Source organism: Euphorbia lathyris, chromosome 4 (genome assembly GCF_963576675.1).
Source record: "Euphorbia lathyris chromosome 4, ddEupLath1.1, whole genome shotgun sequence".
Taxonomy (NCBI): Eukaryota; Viridiplantae; Streptophyta; class Magnoliopsida; order Malpighiales; family Euphorbiaceae; genus Euphorbia; species Euphorbia lathyris.
Genome location: NC_088913.1, coordinates 12,878,735 through 12,898,831, shown reverse-complemented (window position 1 = coordinate 12,898,831; position 20,097 = coordinate 12,878,735). Strand labels below are relative to the sequence as shown.

Here is a 20,097-nt window from a genome sequence, read left to right as displayed (position 1 = left end):
TAAGGAAAAAGTTTTATTGGGACTAAACCGTAAGAAATCCTATTTTGACCCAAGAATTAAAGTTTCTTAGAATAATGTTTTACATTTTCTGGAATTTTTTGAGAATTTTCTGGGCACTTTTTTTCTCGCCGGAAAACGCCCACTCAGATTCCGTTCACCGGAAATTTTTTTAGTTGAGCTTCAGGGATCTTAAAATGACCGTATAATTTAGACGAGTCTAATAGTATAAAATTTTTCGAAAAACGATGTTAGAGATGTCGGAAAAATGTATTTTAAAGAAAAGAAATAAAAAAAATTTCTCTATCATCTCTTTCATTTTATTTACCAATTTGCCACCTTGCCCTTTTTAATTATCATCAAAACTACGTAGTTTTGTTATGTCACACAATAAGCTTCTTGTCACAACTTAAGCCATTGTCACGCTGGATCTCACCAACATATATAAATATATATATATGTGTGATGGTGGTAGCTTTATTTTAGAGAGAGAAATTATGAGAGAGGAGAGAGAAAGAATAAAAAAAAAAAGAAATTAAAGAGAGATGAAGAAGATGGTACATTTGATTTTGATTTTTTATTTTTGAGTTTGTTTGTGATAATTAGATAATAAGGAGGTCAATTTATAAAAATAAATAAATATAAGGACCAAATTAACTCTTTTCCCTTTGACTTTTAACACCGTTAGTCAATTTGGTATGTGTTTGCTAACGGAATGAAGTACATGATACCACTTTGCAAACTTTTAAACCACATGGGTGTTGTTCGAAAATAGGTCTAACCACAAGGTTTATTTTTATACTTTTCCCTAATAATTATTTATAAGTATATTTTTTTTTTTGAAAAAAAAAAACAATGAATTAATGAGCCAAATCATGACAAAATTGTAATAATGAATTAGAAACATAACTCGGTAATAAATTAAAAAAAAAGAAGGGCAAGTGGATAAACGAGAAAACTGTGCCAACACATGTATCATCCCATTCGCTTGCCGTCGTATCCATTTGACTGGGTAAGAGTCATTTGATGTTAGAATCGATCGTATTTGAATAATTCTATCCCCAAATTCAGAATCATCAACATAACTAGAATTTATTGCGTCAATCACTTGTTTAGCATCATATTTGAAAACCACATTCCTTATTCCATCAGCTTTTAGCCATTGCAGAACATGTAATAGAGCTTCGGCCTCACATTCTCGTGTTGTCGGACAACATAACAAACCCGCACATCTCCCCATTACAAACTGCCCATTTGCATCTCGTACTGCTACTCCCATCCCTGCACGACCATCAGCGTTAAAGCATGCGACATCAACACAACACGAGAGAAATCCTTCCGATGGCGGGTGCCAAGCCGTGCAACCGGCAGATGAAATATTTCCTGCTACTGTATTCCCGATCCGCTGTTCTCCCGTACCAGTCTGATTCCTCAAGGCATTTGCTTCTGACCAATCATTAAGTACTGTGCAAGCTTGAGCCACTATTTGATCTGTTGTGCGAATCTCATACTGCCAAAGACGGGTATTTCTAGCCTGCCATAAACTCCAGAGGTGCATCAAAAATGTTTTTACAATTTATTCTGGTACTGCTCTAATCATATTCTTTTAACAATTGAAATCTCAATAGTATTATAATTGAATAAGTTTTGGGATTGGAGGCTCTCCTAATTAGGAGGCCTTAGGCGAACGTCTAGACCAGATTCCTCTAGAGCCCACACTACACTCAATGTTGCCATTTGCTAACATAAAAGTCTCATATGAAAGTGAACGATCTTAAAGTGAAAAAGTCTTGGAATTAAAGTTGTTTAAAACCACATTTCATATTGAACCACGTCTTCAATTTTCCAACTCACGATTTTCGAAAACAACCATTTCCTCATTTCTAACTAAAACGATTTAAATGGTCTTAAAACTAGAAAGTTAAAGAATTAAATATAATTGATGTTGCAATTAAGAGAAGTACAAAATAAGTCCGAGGAAACACCAAAAACAGATTGACCCTTAAAGACGGGTCATTCTGGGAAGCCCAGACCACAAAAATCAGAAAAAAGAATGTCCTAGATGCCTGCAGAATGCGCATCACACTCATGAAGACCTAAACTCAAACTCCCTGCGTAGTTTGCCATCCAATCAGCTGCCCCGTTCCCTTCCCGTAGGATATGAACGAGCCGCACCTCCTAATCTCTGTCATATAAATCACGACATGCCATAATAAGCCAAGAAAAACGATGACGTTGAACCACCTCATGACTAATAAGTTGAATTACTACCAAAGAGTCCATTTCGAATACTACCTTGCGGTAATGCCTAACTCATGCGTACTTGAGGCCAAAATACAAACCCTATAGTTCTGCCAGTACTGCAGTGCAAAAACCAAGATTCACCGCCACACCTTCTAACCACTGACCATACTCATCACGTAGGATCCCTCCAGCTGAAGCGAGCACGAGTTCCCCTTGCTTGCACCATCATTATTAAATTTAACCCATCCTGCATTCGGGGGATCCCACCTAACCAACACCTCTCTAATAGGTCGATCACAGTACCTCTGTTCTATATGAAACGCCTTGGTAATTAATTTCGCCTTAACCAAAATAAAATCCAGCTTATTGGAGATATGAGACCTAATTAAAGTGAATTAGCAAGCTCAATCCCCCTCTTCTCTCGTTGTCGTTGCCTCTCCCTCTCCCTCTCAATTTCGATTTCATATTTTTAATTCGTGGATCATTGTCTCTCCTCCTAATATGTTTCAGTGTAGTTAATTCATGATTTTTTTTTGAATCAAGTAATTCGTGATCTTAATACACAATTAAGATTTGTTTTTCCATTGGAACCAACATAAACAAATTTCGAGCTTTAGAAGATTATCCATAAATTTATTTATTTAAATTAATTATTGATTAATCCCGACAATAGAAAATAAAAACATTTTTCTATCCTTAAAAAATAACCTGTCCTTTATGAAATAAAAATAATTCTCTCTTACTTTTATATATATATATATTTTTTTTTATTTACCAAACAATAAAAAGTAAGAAATCGTAAAAGAAACGAAAGCTTTTCATATATATAAAAATATAAATATCGGAAACCCGAAGAAAAAGGTAGAGACAAAAGAATATAAAAAACCGGGAACCGGGCTAATCGGTAATTTCAGAACAGAAAAGCTGACGACGATGGCACTGGAAGTAGATGAGAATGACCTCAAGGCCGCCGGCGCCGAGCTACTGAACGACGATCGCCATGGACTGCGTATCCATGGCTGGGAAATCGCTTCTCACAAGGGCACCATTCTTAAGTCTTCCACTCTTCAAGAGTAATCTCTCTATTTGCTTCTCTATTTGATTGTAGGCAGAAGTTATCAAACGTTGCAGTAGCTTTAGAAAGTTTGGCTTGTTTATAGTGTAGTTGATGTAAATTTAGTGGATGTTGACGTGTTATTTGGTCAAGGATACTGAAATTACGGACTTAACTTGATTTTCTCATATCAATTCTTGCGAAATTTTGTGTATGTTTTTCCGAAGTAAGGTGAGGTCTACGATGTTAGGTTATTGGTCTGAAATCAAGTTGCATTTCCAATTCCATATATAACTTGAAGTTTAGAAGATCACTAACTGATAATGAGTAGTGATAATTAAGTTTTCCATGATCAAACGTGAGAAACTCATTTCAGAATTCTGCAATTATGTTTTCAGGTGGGAGCAAAATCTTCAGACATCTCACTTGCCGGAGATGGTTTTTGGGGACAGTTCTTTAGTTCTTAAACACATAAAAAGTGGCACCAAAATTCATTTTAATGCATTTGATGCTCTTACGGGCTGGAAGCAGGAAGCCTTGCCACCAGTTGAAGTTCCTGCTGCAGCTCAATGGAAATTCAGAAGGTAATTTAGGGCTCTCTCTTATCCTTTATACAGTCCTGTGTTCATAAATTGACTTCATACTGTAGTCTATCACTGTAATTATTTCTTTGTCTGGTGGGAAAAGAAAATTCATTCAGGGAAAAGGTGGTTATTACTTGGAGGTAGTAGCATCAAATAGAAAAAGCTACTAAAACTACTGATAATTAGTTTACTATAACCCACCAATCAAATTGTATAGCATTTGAAGTGACTTTTGTGGAAGTACCTTTGTAGTAGCTAGTAGAAAGCAGGAACAACATTCTGTCCTCAATCGAACAAAAGATGCAGATCGAAGCTCTACCATTATCATGTTGTGCATTCTTCTCTGCCTGAGTACTTTTGACTTTTATTTGTGCAATATCTTGGGTTTTTGTCCATAGGCATGTGTGCTCCACTGCTGGGACTGTTTTAGTTACATGTTGAAAATAAATGAATAAAACAAATGAGGTGAGTGGATGTGGAGGAGAAGGAAAGAGAGAAAGCTGTTACAGTTCATAAAAACATTCAGCATTGCAACACAAGTCTTTACTGTTAAATTATATATTGTTGGTTATTTTCCTACATATGAGATGTGAATATGATTGCCAAGAGCTTAAGTAACTCGTAGAGAAAGAGGTGGAAAATAATGTCATCAAATATTACTTATTCAGTTGGACCTTTCTGTAGCAGTGGCTTCTGTTGTCTTTTTCTTTGTAAAATGTGATTGCATCTACAGTCTCTGAACAAGACTTCTGATTTGATTTTAAACTTGTTAAAGCCTTGAATTCCCAATTTATTTAACCATTGTTTTACCTTTGAGTCATACCAAATTCTAAGGCAGTAGTAATATCAACTTGTAGGGCTTAAGCCAAGCCAACATAATAATTGTGATATAAGCAGCTCTGAATTCCCAGCTGTTACACGTCAAGTTCTTGATAAATTGATGAGTCATTTACATATGTTAATAATAATCAAGGTTGGGAGCAACTCGCTCTTCAATGTGAGCTCATTGGTAAGTGAAACTGTTATATGCCATTGACAGAATGATCTGGACCTTGCTTTAATCACTTTTTCCTCTTGTCTTTTCATGGTCTGATGGTGGGATTGTAAGAACTTGCTGCATCATTTCAATGGCTGGCATTTAAATTTATGCTGTCGGACATAAGATAATTGTAATAAATGGGTGCATCATTTCACATGTGCAACTTGAGCCTTTGCAATTCTTTTTTTTCCTCTGAATGTCTTTCATTCTCTTTTTTTTACTCTTTCCTTTTTTCTTTAATTGATATAGCAGAATTTACAGACTGAAAAGATATATCTCTTGCCTCACATAGCAACTGCTGTGAATTTGCAGCAAACCATCTGAGCAGGTGATACTAGATTATGACTATACATTCACAACACCTTATCGTGGAAGTGAAACCATTGAGCTGGAGAAGGTATGTATTTTTCTTAATCTATATGAAAAACAGATCCATGAAGCAGAAAAATGCTAGTTTTTGAAGCCCCTGCTTCTGAGGACTTAGTATATGGGGAATATTGTCCTCTCCATTCTTCAGAAGTTTGCTATATCTTTTTCCTTTTAACTTCTTTTTTAAAATTCACAAAAGATTCATCCTTGTCATTGTTTTAAGGTGCCTTTGCTTTCTTTCTGTCTTTCTGTCAGTCTAGCTGCCACTATCTTTTTTGCTTGCATTGCATCATCATCGTTTGGTGCAACAGCTAGAATTTTTCAAAGTTTGTATTTTTGATGTGATGTTTCTTTATCTATGGAGCAAGGAGAAGTGGTTAAATTTAGAGTTTGGGATCTGAAATTTTCAATAGTGTTACCTTTATCAACTTAGCTAGTGATGGTGCTATCCTTGGTGTTGTAATCAGAATGGAAGCAGTGAAATCTCAGAAACAAGCTCACTTTGTTGGGAGGATTGCAAGGAGCAAATTGACGTGGTAGCGCTGGCATCAAAAGAGCCCATTCTTTTCTATGATGAGGTAGTCAAATCGTATTATACTAAAATCGGACATAGCAAAGTTCCACATATATATTTTGTTATTGGTTGTTTGCCTGCCATAATGATAATAGTCTGTTTTAAAATGCAGGTAGTCTTGTATGAAGATGAGTTAGCTGATAATGGAGTGTCCCTTTTAACTGTGAAAGTGGTAAGTACCTATAAAATGGTTGTTTTCTAGATGCACTTTACTTGAAAAAATTAAAAGTGGAGCTTCCTTAGAATGAAGACTTAACATTCTGGTTTTGCAGAGAGTCATGCCAAGTTGTTGGTTTCTTCTCTTGCGTTTCTGGGTGAGTATTTTGATCTGATCCTGGAAGTGTAAATCCATTTCTATATAATACAACTAATGATGCAAAATTCTCTATCTGTCCCTCTATTCACCTCTCATGTTGGTACATGGAAGAATGATTCACGTTCACCTGCTTTGGGTGCTAAAATATTAATATCTTTTACTAAGATATAGCCAATTTCTTGCCACCTTTAGAAAAGGAATGTAGTCAACAGGGCACTTAGAATGACATCATTCACTTTTTCCCTTGTTTGACTGATTTCATCAATTTTCATCTGCAAATACCTTTAATTGTATTATCTTCTTTTTGTTCTCTTTTCTGGTTATGGTCACAGCTTAGAGTTGATGGAGTCTTGATGAGATTGAGGGACACTCGCATGCATTGTGTTTTCAGTGATAGTGGTAACCCTATCATTCTTCGAGAAAGCTGCTGGAGAGAAACCACATTTCAATCTATTTCTGCTGTAATCTCTCTCTTTCTCTCTCCACAATTTTAAAATGATTATGTTCACAATCATGTGCTTGCACTGCATGCATATTTATGCCTATTTGATGGATGAGTAGTCATTTTACCTTTCATACATCCAGGTCTGCTAAATGCTCTGCTGCTTTTCTATTCTTTTTGGAGTCAAACATATATTACTTTTTTTCGGTCATGGAACCATCTTTTTGTAGTCTGCACTTAGTATGTACAATATCTACATTTGATACAAACTGGGTCTCTCGAGGGGAAAAGGTAAGAGAAAGAAATAAAAGGGTGAAATAAGAAAGAAAAAAAAAACAGATTGTGGAGAAGCTAGAGATTTTGGCAAGCTACAAGCTTGAAATTTTAGGTAGAATGGTTCTATAATGTGATAGCAAAGGCTACCAAGCTCCAAGGTATATAGTTTGAGTCTTGCCTGACCATATGATAATGAAAGTTTCAGCACATGGTGGGATTGTGTGCCTATATATTCTTTGATTCTTGCCGGCCCATATATATGTGGGTGGAGTGTGTTAACAGTTTTAGAACTATTCTTGCCTTCGTCACCCACAATAGATTGTTTGTTTCTAGTTTCAGCACATGGTGGGATTGTGTGCCTATATATTCTTTGATTCTTGCCGGCCCATATATATGTGGGTGGAGTGTGTTAACAGTTTTAGAACTATTCTTGCCTTCGTCACCCACAATAGATTGTTTGTTTCTTTGACTCGCATATTTCTAGTGTAAGATCAGCTGAATCCAAGGGTAAATTGCACAAAGTGCAACACTAAAGTTTGGGGTCTGTTACAGATCATTGAACTTCATTTTCTTTCAATAACAACAACAAAGCCTTAGTCCCGAAAATTTCAGTAAAATGGTTAAATTTCAGTCATTCCGGCCAATTAATGAATAAAAACTCATTGGAATGTTGATGTGGATAAAAGACAGTTGACTATATGCCAATTATTATGTCGGACAAGGATGTGATTTTCTTTTTTGTGGCTTAGGATGTTTCAAGTGGCACATACGTGGTTGCCACCTTTCTGCCACGTCAACCATCAAAGTCAGACATGTCCAACATATAGTCAATTATCTTCTATGCCATGTCAACTTTCCAGTGAAATTTTGCACATAAATTGGCGGAAAAGATATTATTGAAATCAAATGTGAAGTTCAAAGATTTATTGTGTTAAGAGATTAATATAAAGCTATTCTTGGGCCTTAACTACCAGCTTAAACTTTTGGTTCAATTGGTTTCATGACATGGTATCAGAGCCTCCTTGACCAAGTGGTCGTGGGTTCGAATCCAGACAACCCCATTGGTTGGTGAAATTTCAAACACATGGTTGGATGGGCCTGTATTATACACGCTTCAAGCCGGGGTGTGTTAGAGATTAATATAAAAGCTATTCTTGGGACTTAACTATCAGCTTAAGTTTATGGTTCAATTGGTTCCATGACAAATTGAAAGAAAATGAAGTTTAGTGACCTTTGTGAAACACACCCCAAACTTTAATGGTCATGGGTGAATTTTACCCGGATCCAAGAAACTTAGGATGTAAATGTTGTGCTGTTTAAAACAAGTGATGCATCATTGATAATTCATCGTTCACGTTGTTACTCAATTCAAGAAATAAAAAACAGAATCTCCATTGTACTGCCTAGGATTTTAATATGTTGGGTATGCTTATCCTATTGAGTTATGGCTACTACATGTGAACGCACTCCATGCTGAGGGCTCTTTGTGGTTCTATAGTGGAACTGTGAACAGATGGGCAAATATAATCTTCATGATACCTTTTGTCTTCTGTGTGTGTGTATGTAGACTTTTGGAAAATAGGCTTTAGACTTTTTGGAAAATAGGCTAACATCATTCTTTACAGGGTAAATTACACCCATGACAACTTTGCCCTGGCCACTCAACTTCAAAAATGAAAGTCACTCAACTTTGCCATTTACTAACATAAAAGTCCCTTAACTTTTGAACACTCCAATAGCAAGTAACTCTCCATTATAGAACTGATGGAAATGATATTCTTAAGCAACTTTAATTCTTGAACTATTTGGTTTTGAGGTCATTTTGGTGTTGTTTGGTTAGGAGAGAAAAAACGGTTGTTTAGAGAGAAATCTCCGAAAATGGTATTTTATAAAATTGCAAACTGGGTTCCATGTGAAATGTGTGGTTCTAAACAACTTTAGTTCTTGGACTTTTCCATTTTGAGGTCGTCTAACGGTCATTTTGAGGTCCTTAACTTTCATAAGGGACTTTTTTATGCTAGTAAAAGCAAAGTTGAGTGACTTTCATGTCCGGTTTTGAAGTTGAGTGCCCCATCAAGTTAATAAGGGAAAAGTCGAGTGGTCCTAGGTGTAATTTACCCATTCTTTGCATTATCAATGTTCCTTTGACAATATATAGTGGTTTTGCTTGCTGATTCATTTTGGTACTTGGCACTTCAATTAGATACATGTATCTACTTGCACTGTCTTACTTGCCCAATGATGTGACGAGTTATTGTTGACAGTTTTGGTTTCTAAATATTGTTATTAGGGCCTTCATGAATTGATGTTTCATTATTATGGTGCAGAAAGGGTATCCTTCTGATTCTGCTGCATATAGTGATCCAAGCAGTATCAGCCAGAGGCTGCCTATCATCTCGCAAAAGACCCAAAAGCTTAAAATCTGTGGTAATTCGTGAGCCTGTAATATTCTTCATGCAAAAGATTTATGTTATTTGTCATGGAGAAATCACATTCTATCATGTGGATTGTATTTGCAAAATGCTTTTCCATTTTTCTTTTCTCAATACTTGTTTAAATTAGTGAAGTATTTGGATGAGTTTATTTTTGAAGAGTATAACAAACAGAAGTGTTGTAAGCCATGATATCATTGCATAATCTTCTATTTCACTTCTTATAATTATTTCATCATTTTAATGAAATTGGCGGAAACATAGAAGCAAAATGAAGGCTTAATACATCTATTACTCCATGTACTTGGCCCAAAACTTCAACTGCCCCTGAACTTTCAAAAGTTCCAAATAACCTCTATTCTTGTCCAATTTCATTCAATAACCCCCTATTCTTGCTCAATTTCATTCAATAACCCCCTATTCTTGTCCAATTGCATTCAATAACCCCCTATTCTTGTCCAATTGCATTCAATAACCCGTGTTCTTGTCCAATTGCATTCAATAACTCCAAAACTTCAACTGCACCCTGAACTCTCCAAAAGTTCCTAACCTATTTGTCTATTTGACACGTGACGAGCACTTTGACACGTGGCGGAGTGCGTCTCTCATTTTCTGCATCTAACAAATTCTATTGAGAAATAAAGGTTATTGAATACAATTGTACAAGAAAAGGGGGTTATTTGGAGCTTTTGAAAGTTTAGCTGTTGAAGTTTTGGGCCAATTACAAAAAGCAACAATAACAGATGCATCAGGCCCAAGAAGAAAGAGCATATGCATGATAGCACTTGGACAAACAAGCACGTATAAATAACTTTTGGATAACGATTTGAGCAAAAGTAGCTTTGAGTTAGAACTTGGAAACCACTCACAGTAGTCAGTATGTGAAAAAGCACAAGTGAAACCTCTTGGAAGGAAAGGGTTGAAAAAGACTCTTTAGGATAAAGGTTGGAATTATTTTAGGGAACCTATAATGCTTTTTGAGGTTGCATCAACTGTAACATATGATAAGGTTTTAGTGCTTGGAGGACAGAATGTTCAATGGGAAGACAAGGACTAGTGAGGCATATAGTTATTTATTCAATTAGATTAAAATTAGGTAGGTCAACTGTGCACATTTGGAGTTGCTGAATAATAGTGATGGATCATTTCCTTTTATCTGGGTCATGTACGATCTATACTAGATCTGACCAACTGTTTATCTTACCTCCTCTATGTCTTTGACAGCCCATCTTTGTCTCAATCTTTCAGTGGCATGTTTCGGTCCTCTTCCCCTTTATTTAGAAAAAGTGAGCCACCAGTTCGGGTACAAGATACTATCATTATTCCCTGGACAATTAGACATCCAAACTGTAATCGCAATGATCCAATTGCAAGAGCGGAGCTCTACCAGCTGGGCTATACCCCACCAAGCCAAATGGAACATGCATGAAGAAGTCAAATGCTTATTCTATTCTTTTCTTTGGCGCAGCTAGGCCATTCTGGACTTGAAGCGGAGACTTTGTCGGTGAAGTGAATCATTGCACGTACACTCCAACCAATTGGGAGAGAATCAATAGATTCCTTTTTCGGGAGCGATTCATCCTTTCCAAAGGCAACATACAATTCCTTTGTTATACTATGCTTTCCAAGTGTGTGCTTGATCTCTCCTGCCTTATTATGGCAAGTCTTTTTGAAATAACTTTGATAAGAAGAAAGAAGAAGGCGTTAAGAGACCCTCCTGGCACCACATATTATCAATCAAATAAAGATTCAACAACTAAACGAAAGAATGAGTCTTTGGGATCTTACGAATAGAGATAGAATCAGACCATTCTCTAAATGTCTTTCTAGATATTCCTCAATGTCAACTATTCACTACCTGGGCTGTAGTAAGTATGTTCCAAGGGTTGGGTTGTTCGCCCATTAAAGTGGTACACAAGCTGGGTCCAGAGTGTCGTGAGACAGTTTGGTCCATATCCGATTTGAACGTTAGAGCATTGACATGACCTTCCCTTAGTATGAGAGGGCCAGGAAGGATGCTCATGATGTCTCTCAACTATCTTAATGCAAGAATATGGACCTCAAAGGTGAACTAGGAGAAAGATTCGAGATGCTTAGAGCATTGTATAGATTAAACACATTCACATTGATGAATGAAGAAATATCGAATCTAAAATATTAGAGAACTTGATTCAAGGTAGATATGAGCCAAGAAGATGGATGGATGGATGGGCCATAAATGACATGTTTTGAGTTGGGGATGAAAGAAGGGGAGTTGGGTTTATTAATAATAGGAGTATCAAAATGTGTTATTATCGTATTACGTAATCAATATATTCCACGTGAGTATATATGTTTATAAATGACACAAAAACGATGATGATGTCAAACAGGTTATGTCAATCAGATTGTTTTTGTTGATCGTGTTATCGTGCCAGAAATTGACAACCCTCGATGTGACTCCTGATATAATTAACTTTAAAATGATTCATTATTTACCAATTTGTCAAGTAGGTTGTAATCGACAATCTATTAGCTGAGATTTTTATTCTTTCTTTCAGCTGTCAAATTCCCTTGGCGATGTCATAGCACAGGGTCAAAACTCTGCTCATTATAGGGACAGCTAATTGCTTGAAATTTGTTGAAGTTTTTAGATATTTCATGACATTTAGAAAATATCTGGTTAGTGTAGCGAAAATTTGAAATTTTAAAATAGAAGGTACTGCATTAGTTAGTGAGTCATGAAACATCCATTTATTTAAGCCTTATAGTGATTGAACTTCTGAAGACCTTAACACTGTCAATTTCTGACATGACAACACGATTTACAGAGACAACTTACCTGACACGACCCGTTTGACACAATTATTATTATTGTTGCATTTATATCATATGTAATCATATAGAATATATAGATAATCATATAGAATATACAGATCATATAGCACAACAATCCATTTTGACACCCCTAAACCTGATAACAATTTGACATCATAACTTATAATTTGAGCCTTCTGATGATTGAACTTCTGAAGACCTGATAACAATTTGAGCCTTCATAACTCATGGTTTATGCCTTATGATGATTGAACTTCTTATGCATAGAGAATCTGCGGTTTGTTGCTCATGTTTGTAAATAACATGATACAGGAATTGAAATGTAAAATAGTTTCTGGAAAACAGTTGCTATCAATGTCAAAACAGACATGAAGTAGAACTTTGTGATTCATAATTCGGATACAAAAACCTGTACAGCTTGGCTATAATATAGATAAGGGCATGGAAATTTATTTTTCAGGACGAACGAATAACCGGAGCATTTTCTTTTATATGTTTTGTGTGCTGAAGCATAAACAGAAGATCATTCTTCATGTTACTTTAATGAGGAAGACCATTCTGTACTTCGAACTTTTCAAGTGGGGTAGTTTCCCTTTCTATGCTAGTTTCTGCAGTAGAGTGTTGGAGTTCTGAACTGTTACAGTAGAAGTAACATGATAAGAACTTCTGAACTAGAAAAGTCGGGATGGTCTAGAGTCGAAGGTTTAAGTCAAGGTTGCGTGTTTCTGATGGATGCTCCGGTAGTCTATGGTCTAACCGAAAGCTACCTGGCCACATCATATCCATTGCGTCCGCAAGAGTGAAGGGCACACAAGCCATTCCGAACCCTGAATTAGCTTGGTGAAACCTTGGTGAAACGGTAGTTCCATCCCTACTCGGCTTGTGCACAAGTGCATGAGGTTGGACTGCTAATGATCTGTTCATTGGAGCATTCATAGGAAAACTCATTGCTGTCGTCATCATCCTCCGAGATTGATATCTTCTGGCAGCACCTCTCTCTCTTTTGTGAGCATTTTGATGACCCCCGAGCGCTTGCGAACTATAGAACTTCCTCCTGCAAAAGTTGCAGGAGAAAATCTTGCTAGAAGTAGGTCCTGACCGGATATCGGTATCTCCTGCTGTTAAGATTGAATTCCCGTTCCCACCTAGGCTCAAACTCAACCACTCTTCTGGATTGCTGCTTTCATCTGCTTCATTGTTGCTGGTTTCTAATTCATCTTGGTGTTGTTTGTTTGTTGTTATTTCATTGAATTCCTCTTCCTTGAAAATCATTTTTCTCCAAATATCAGAACTGCTTCCTTTTCTGCAGAGTGTTGAGGAAGATGAATTATGAGTGCAGAAAAGGTGGATTAGTTGGGAGAGACTTTTGAAAAGCTTGGATCAAAGTAAGTGAGAAATAAATGGAGAAAGGTATCACATTTGTGAAGAAAGTTGGATTGGATTGGATATTTTTAAAGCGTAAGTGCAAAAATAAAGCTTTTAGTTTCGCACATTTGCAAACACGTCCCTGCAGTTTAAAAGTTTACAAATACAAGTCTGAGGTTTTCTAAACTTGCAAAGATGAGACTTTTTCACTAGAAACTGTTAGTCAACAAGAGGAATTTGAAACCATTTTGACAAAATTGGATGATTTTAGTGAAAAAGTTGTCCTTATAGATAGAGGAAACCTCAGACTAGCGTAGCAAACTTTTAAACTACGAGACTATCTTTGCAAATACATGAAACTGCAATGTTTATTTTTATAAATTATACTATAATTTCAATATAGTGAACCCACTTGAATGATGCTTAGTGGTCCAAGTGACAATGTTTATGTCATGTTAACTGTTGCCTTCGTCAAGCTTCTTAGGATTCCCCACTAGCATTCTCTTTCTTCAAATCAAACCAACTTTACATAGTTTTCTTTTTGGAGTAACTAAAGATTAGATCCCCCAAGATTTGAAAATGCAACAAAGGTCAAAATACCAAGAGTGCTTTTTATCTTCAAGTAAACATATCAATATCTTCTTTCTTTTTCTTTTTCTTTTTCTTTTTCTTTATCTTGGTGTGCTGTCTTTTAGTTACTGAGCTTTATTAGGTGATTGATAGATCCATAGCCACATAGAAGAGATACACGTACTTGGATTGATGCCTTTATGGAGCTTCCATGTGTGGATTTAGCAATTAGAGTCTCTAGTCTCTTAAACTAGTTCTCATAGAATCTTTAGTCTCTTAAACTAGATTTCGAGTTCGATTCTAAGTAATATTGGAAAAGAGGTCCTCATAGACCTCGAATTAATTAGATCCTCTGACCCAAAAAAAAAACAGAAGAAGACGTCGAATAGGGTTGCAATCGAGCCTAGCTGAGCTTTTCGCTGCTCAAGTTTGGCTCGTTAAAATTTACGAGCTCGAGCTCAATATCTTGTTCGTGAGCTGCTCTTTAATTCTATTCATGAACTTTGCTCGCGAACAACTCAATAATTATGTTAATTTGGAATTTTTTTAACACAAATTTACGTGGTTTTGAAACCTAACAAACTAAATTTTACACAAATATACATTGTTTTACATTTCCCCCTTTATAGAAATATTATTATTAAAAAAATAATCGAAACAAGCTTGTTCATGAATGTGTTTATAAACATTATAATCAAACTTGTTCATGAGCTTGTTTATGAACCTATAATTGAGTCTGTTCGCGAGCTTTGAGACTGAGTTTTGCCATACTGAAGCACGACTTGTTTATAAATCAAGTCGAACACGGTCGAGCGAGTGGTTCAGCTCATTTGCAACCCTAACTTTAAATTTGAAAGGAGAAACATAACATCAATTTAACACTCGAAGTGAATATAATATCAACGAGATCTTTTTTTACTGTAAAATTGGATGAGATTCACAATAAATAAGAGTTGATGGCTAAGTTGATCTCTTTTCGACTTGATGTACTAATTTACTGTCAGGTGTCTACTTTGAAGGTCAAATTGATATAGAAGTGGCTTTATGCAGCTTTGATAGCTAGTATGTATAGCTAAGGGTGAAAGCGGTTTGGTTTAATCCGAGGATTTGAAATTGTTTAGAAGTTCAATGAAAGTCAATGGTACAATTCAATTTAATCTTGAAGTAAAGTTGATATTTTTAGTCGGGTATTTGGTTCGGTTCAAGAATTTCTAAGATTTATGCTCGGTTCTAAGTTGGGGAAATCTCCAGAACTGTACGGGTAAATTGTACTGATGGTCAATAAAGTTTTGGGTTTGTTTTAAAAATGTCACTGAATTTCATTTTATTTCAATAAAGTCATTTAATTTTTCTTTTTATTTTAGTAAAGACATTTAAAGCCAATTCAGAGAGAAAACGTCATCGGAAGAGTAACGCGGCAACCACGTTGAAAATGATTGACTTTTTTTTGAAATAACATTTTTCTATTTACTTAGTACACTGCTTGAAACTGAGGCATGTGTTTTTTTTTTTTTTTGTTGCTACGTGGTACACATGTGACAATCATGTTATATGTAAAAGTCTTTTTCGACGTGACTGTCATGTCACATTTCAGTAACTTTTCTGCTTGAATTGGTCAAAATGATTGGTGAAATAAAAAGGAAAATCTAATGATTTTATTAAAAGAAAATAAAATTGATAGACGTTTTTGAAATAAACCGCAACCCTCGGTGACTATCGATGCAATTACCTAGAAATTTATCTGAAAATCCCTAGTTTACGTGTTTGTTTAGTTCTAATTTTTATATCTGAAAATCCCTAGTTTACGTGTTTGTTTAGTTCTAATTTTTATAACTCTTTTTGTTGTTTGTACTCCAAACAGTAGATATAGTGTTTGGTTAGGATTGTGATCAGTAAAATAAATTGGGTCAATTTTCAAAAAGGTCATTGAATTATAAATTAGGTCAATTTTCAAAAAAGTCATTGAATTTTATTTTGTTTTAATAAAATTATTGAACTTTCATTTTTATTTCAATAAAATCATTCTGACTATTTCAGACAGATCAAATAAGTTAAATAGTGACATGACAGTTATGTTGGAAATAATTGATTTTTACTTATGACATGGAAGTCATATGACAGTAAAATAAAATAAAATTTATACTTATTATTTACTTAATTCAACTGTTTGAATTTGTTTGCGACAACTAAATAATATACAATTTCATTTTTTTTTACCGTTGTGTCATATTATAAGTAAATGAGTTATTTTCATCGTGGTTATCACACCACTATTTCAATGGCTTTTTTTTCCTGAATTTATTTGAATAACTCCATTGAAATAAAAAACAAAGTTTAATGACTTTATTGAAATAAAATGAAATTCCGTATCATTTTTAAGCTGATTTTAAACTTTTGTGATCATGGCTGCAATTTACCCAAATTTAATAACAACGGGTAATTATGTTAGAAGAAATGAGTTAATATCTACCTGCTATCTTAGCTTAATTCTTGTTTGGGATGAAGTTATTAATGGAGGAAAATGAGGTGATGGAATGTAAAATATCACATTAAACCTTGTTTGAGATTTTTGTTAGAGAAGAAAGGAAGGTTAATGAAAGTTAAGTTGGTAATTCCTTTAACCTTCAACGGAGGGTTAATTGAAAGTTAAGCTTTTAATTCCTTTAACCTTCAAATTCTACTCTTTCTTTTTTTTTTTTGTCTGAGTAGAATGAATTTCAACTTTCCTTCCCCTTAATATTCAAACTACCAAATAAAGTTTAACTTTTAATTTTTATTTACATTTTATAAATTCTCAAATAATGTCAATTAACTTTCATTTCGATCACTTCCTATGAAGCACCGATACGGATACGCATATGGGTGCAGCAAACGACATTTCTAAAAAATATGAGATACGGGTATGGCGGGGGTACGACAAATTTTATATATAATTAATAATATATATATCATTTATAATGAAAATTCAAAAGATACATAAATATATAAATCACAAATCATATTCATAAAGTCGTTATAAAAACACAAATAATACTCTCGAGTCATTATAAAACCACAAATAACATTTATAATATTAGCTAATAAGTTATTAATTCATAAAAAAAAGCATAGGAGAGATTTTCAATTTTAGTTGAGGGTTCAATCGATTTCGTGCCTGTATATACTAGTAATCCTGAGATTATTTCATTTTAATCCTTATATTTTCTGAGTTTTTTTTAAAAAAAAAACCCTTATACTTTCAAAGTTTTTTTTTAAAAAAACCCCTAAAGTATCCCCGACGTGTCTCCACGTATCCCCTCATTAAAAAAAGAAAAAGAAAAAAGGGGATACTTTCCAGGCGTGTCCCATACGTATCCCGCCGAATCCCCGCACCCGAAGTATCGGATACGTGTACGGTGACCTCTGGGAAGTATAGGTGCTTCCTAGGATAGTTTAGAGACTAATAAGATATTCTTTAAGTTTAGAGACTAATAAGATATTCTTTTTATTATATCTTTTAACTCTGGCTTCCATTAGGGCAACTCCAACCCTCACCAAATGAGGGTTGGAATTGCTAAAATGGCGGTGGTTGGCACTCCAACCACCGCCAAATCTCCACGCCAATGAGGCGTGGAGTGCCAACTTCAACCATTTTTGGTTGAAGTTGGCTGTTCCACTAAATGGTGGAACAACTATTTTATTATTTTTTTTAATATGTAATTTTTATGTTTTGATAAAAATTAGTATTATTTTGTTTTTCTCGATTGTTAATTTAGGTTTATTTTTCAATTTTTTTTAGTTAAATGTTATTAAAAATTGTAGGGTTAACGTACAAAAATACTCTTAACGTAAAAATAATTTGATTTGGGTCATGAGTAATTTTACCCCTAATGTTTAAAATGTTGCAATTTTATCCCTAATGTTTGTAGCCAAGAGCAATTTTACCCCTAACGTCAATAATTTGGGACTAAATTATTTCTCAAATTGACCAAAATCATCAACGTTATGTGTAAAATTGGTCGTGGCTACAAACTTTAGCGGTAAAATTGCTCGTGGCTACAAACTTTAGGGGTAAATAATAATAAAATATTAATAAAAGTGTTAGGTACAATGGAATAAAGTAGAGAATATTCTTTTTGATGTAATAAATGGTGTAGTGGGTTGGAGAAAAAATAGGATTTGATGTATAGAAAATAGAAAATAGAGATAAAAATAGCGTAATGGGTTGGAGATGCCTTAACCTAGGTAAACAATAAACAACTTTAACCAAAGAGGCAAAACCAATTGGTGCAAGAGAATCAGTATCCAATAGCAAACAGGCCAAACCAAGACAAAGTTTAGTGTGCAATAGTAAAACCTGTCAAGTCAAGTAGGTATTGGGTATCAAGAAGATATTAAAGGCTATGGCAGTTCCCACACAAGGTGGTATGTGAATCACAAGCTTCAATATATTAATTGAATTGATTTGTGGTAGGGTTCTTGATGGACCCTAAAACTTGCTAATAATGGTCTTAAAAGTAAACTGAGTAATCTTTCTATTTTTAATAATGCTTTGCCTTACAGCAGGTGTATTCATATCTGTTTTGGTCTAATCATGCCTGGATTTTATGTCTTTCTCTTTTTATAACATTTAGTGGCCACTGCCAAAGGTACTATGTAGAATAGCACTTGTTATTAGAGCATCCACAATGGTTGGTAACAACCATTGTGACTTAAGAGGGAGAAGTAATAAGACTCAGTAACAAACCATTAGAAGAGAAGAGTTTTTTAAAATTTTACAGGGCAAAAAAAAATTATTAATTACAAATAGGTATTAAATCTATAATTTACCATGTACTGAGCAGCATTTTTGCAAACTTTGGCAACATAATAAAGCAGCCACAATTGGCACGTGTACGCCACGCGCCGAATCTGGCGCATATAGCGCCATGCGTGGCTGTCAAAGCTTATTTTTTTGGATTTTAGGGATATTGCATTTCTTTGTTACTAAAATCTGTAACAAATCAAAATTTATTGTAACTGCTCTACTGGTTTGTTATAACTCCACCTAGGATTATAACAACAAAAATCCTCCCATTAGAGTTGGTCTTATTATAGTTTCTCTCTTTGAGCCACCTGTACCTGATTTTTTTCATTGAGGAGAATTTAGATTTAATAAACTCTTTTCATCCAAGAGGGCGAGCCTCGGTGCAACGGTAAATATTGTTGTCGTGTGACTTCGGTCATGGGTTCAAGTCTTAGGAGCAGCCTCTTGTAAAAAAAAAATTGATAGAGGAAGACTTACCCCTCAGTACACCCTTGTGGCCCGGACCCTCACGCGTAGTACACCAAGCCGCCCTTTAAACTCTTTTCAACCACTTGGTTTAGACCAAGGTTTTTTAATTTTTTTTTAAGTAATAGAATATATTATTAAATTAATTAGTAGGTCCTACATGATTGAGTTGTTGTAGTGTTTAAACATTGGAGGAGATAATTTAATAGAATGAAAATTTATTAAATTGATCTCACGTTGATGATGTGTCGTTGATGTGACATGAGTATTGAGTTGTCGGTTTAATAGAATGAAAATTTATTATATTGATCTCACGATGATTATGTGTTGTTGATGTGACATGAGTATTGAGTTGTCGGTTATATAATGTATTGAAGATGCTCTAATATAAACATTAGAGGAGATAATTTAATAGAATGAAAATTTATTAAATTGATTTCACGTTGTTGATGTGACATGAGTATCGAGCTGTCGGTTATGTAATGCATTAAAGATGCTCTAATATAAACATTGGAGATAATTTAATAAAATGAAAATTTATTAAATTAGTCTCACGTTGATGATGTGTTATTGATATCACATGAGTATTGAGTTGTTGGTTGTATAATGCATTGAAGATGCTCTAATATAATTTAGAGAATAAGACCCTTTCAATAATATTATCATTTTTATATTATATGGACAAATTATAGTTATAGCTACTCAATTTTATCACAAATATATATTTTTTTTTTTTGAAAATTGTATCACAAATATTGAATTGAAGA

At 34.7% G+C, this 20,097-nt stretch overlaps 2 protein-coding genes across 3 annotated transcripts; one reads left to right on the top strand and one right to left on the bottom strand.

The window, feature by feature from the left end:
• Positions 1–3,096: 3,096 nt before the first annotated feature.
• LOC136226593 (TIP41-like protein) lies at positions 3,097–13,929 on the top strand. 2 transcript variants are annotated; one of them, XM_066015168.1, is made up of 9 exons: positions 3,097–3,314; positions 3,694–3,879; positions 5,231–5,315; positions 5,755–5,865; positions 5,974–6,033; positions 6,134–6,175; positions 6,510–6,638; positions 9,223–9,322; positions 13,454–13,929. In XM_066015168.1, the coding sequence occupies exons 1-9, from the start codon at positions 3,175–3,177 to the stop codon at positions 13,459–13,461; spliced, it is 861 nt and encodes a 286-aa protein (XP_065871240.1). In that variant the 5' UTR covers positions 3,097–3,174; the 3' UTR covers positions 13,462–13,929. The 2 variants fall into 2 exon arrangements, with proteins under 2 accessions (XP_065871240.1, XP_065871239.1); XM_066015167.1 differs by lacking the exon at positions 13,454–13,929 and having other exon boundaries at positions 9,223–9,562.
• LOC136226594 (zinc finger protein 4-like) lies at positions 12,265–13,442 on the bottom strand. The gene has a single exon (XM_066015170.1). It carries the CDS (start codon positions 13,414–13,416, stop codon positions 12,835–12,837), a length of 582 nt encoding a protein of 193 aa, XP_065871242.1. The 5' UTR covers positions 13,417–13,442; the 3' UTR covers positions 12,265–12,834.
• Positions 13,930–20,097: the final 6,168 nt, after the last annotated feature.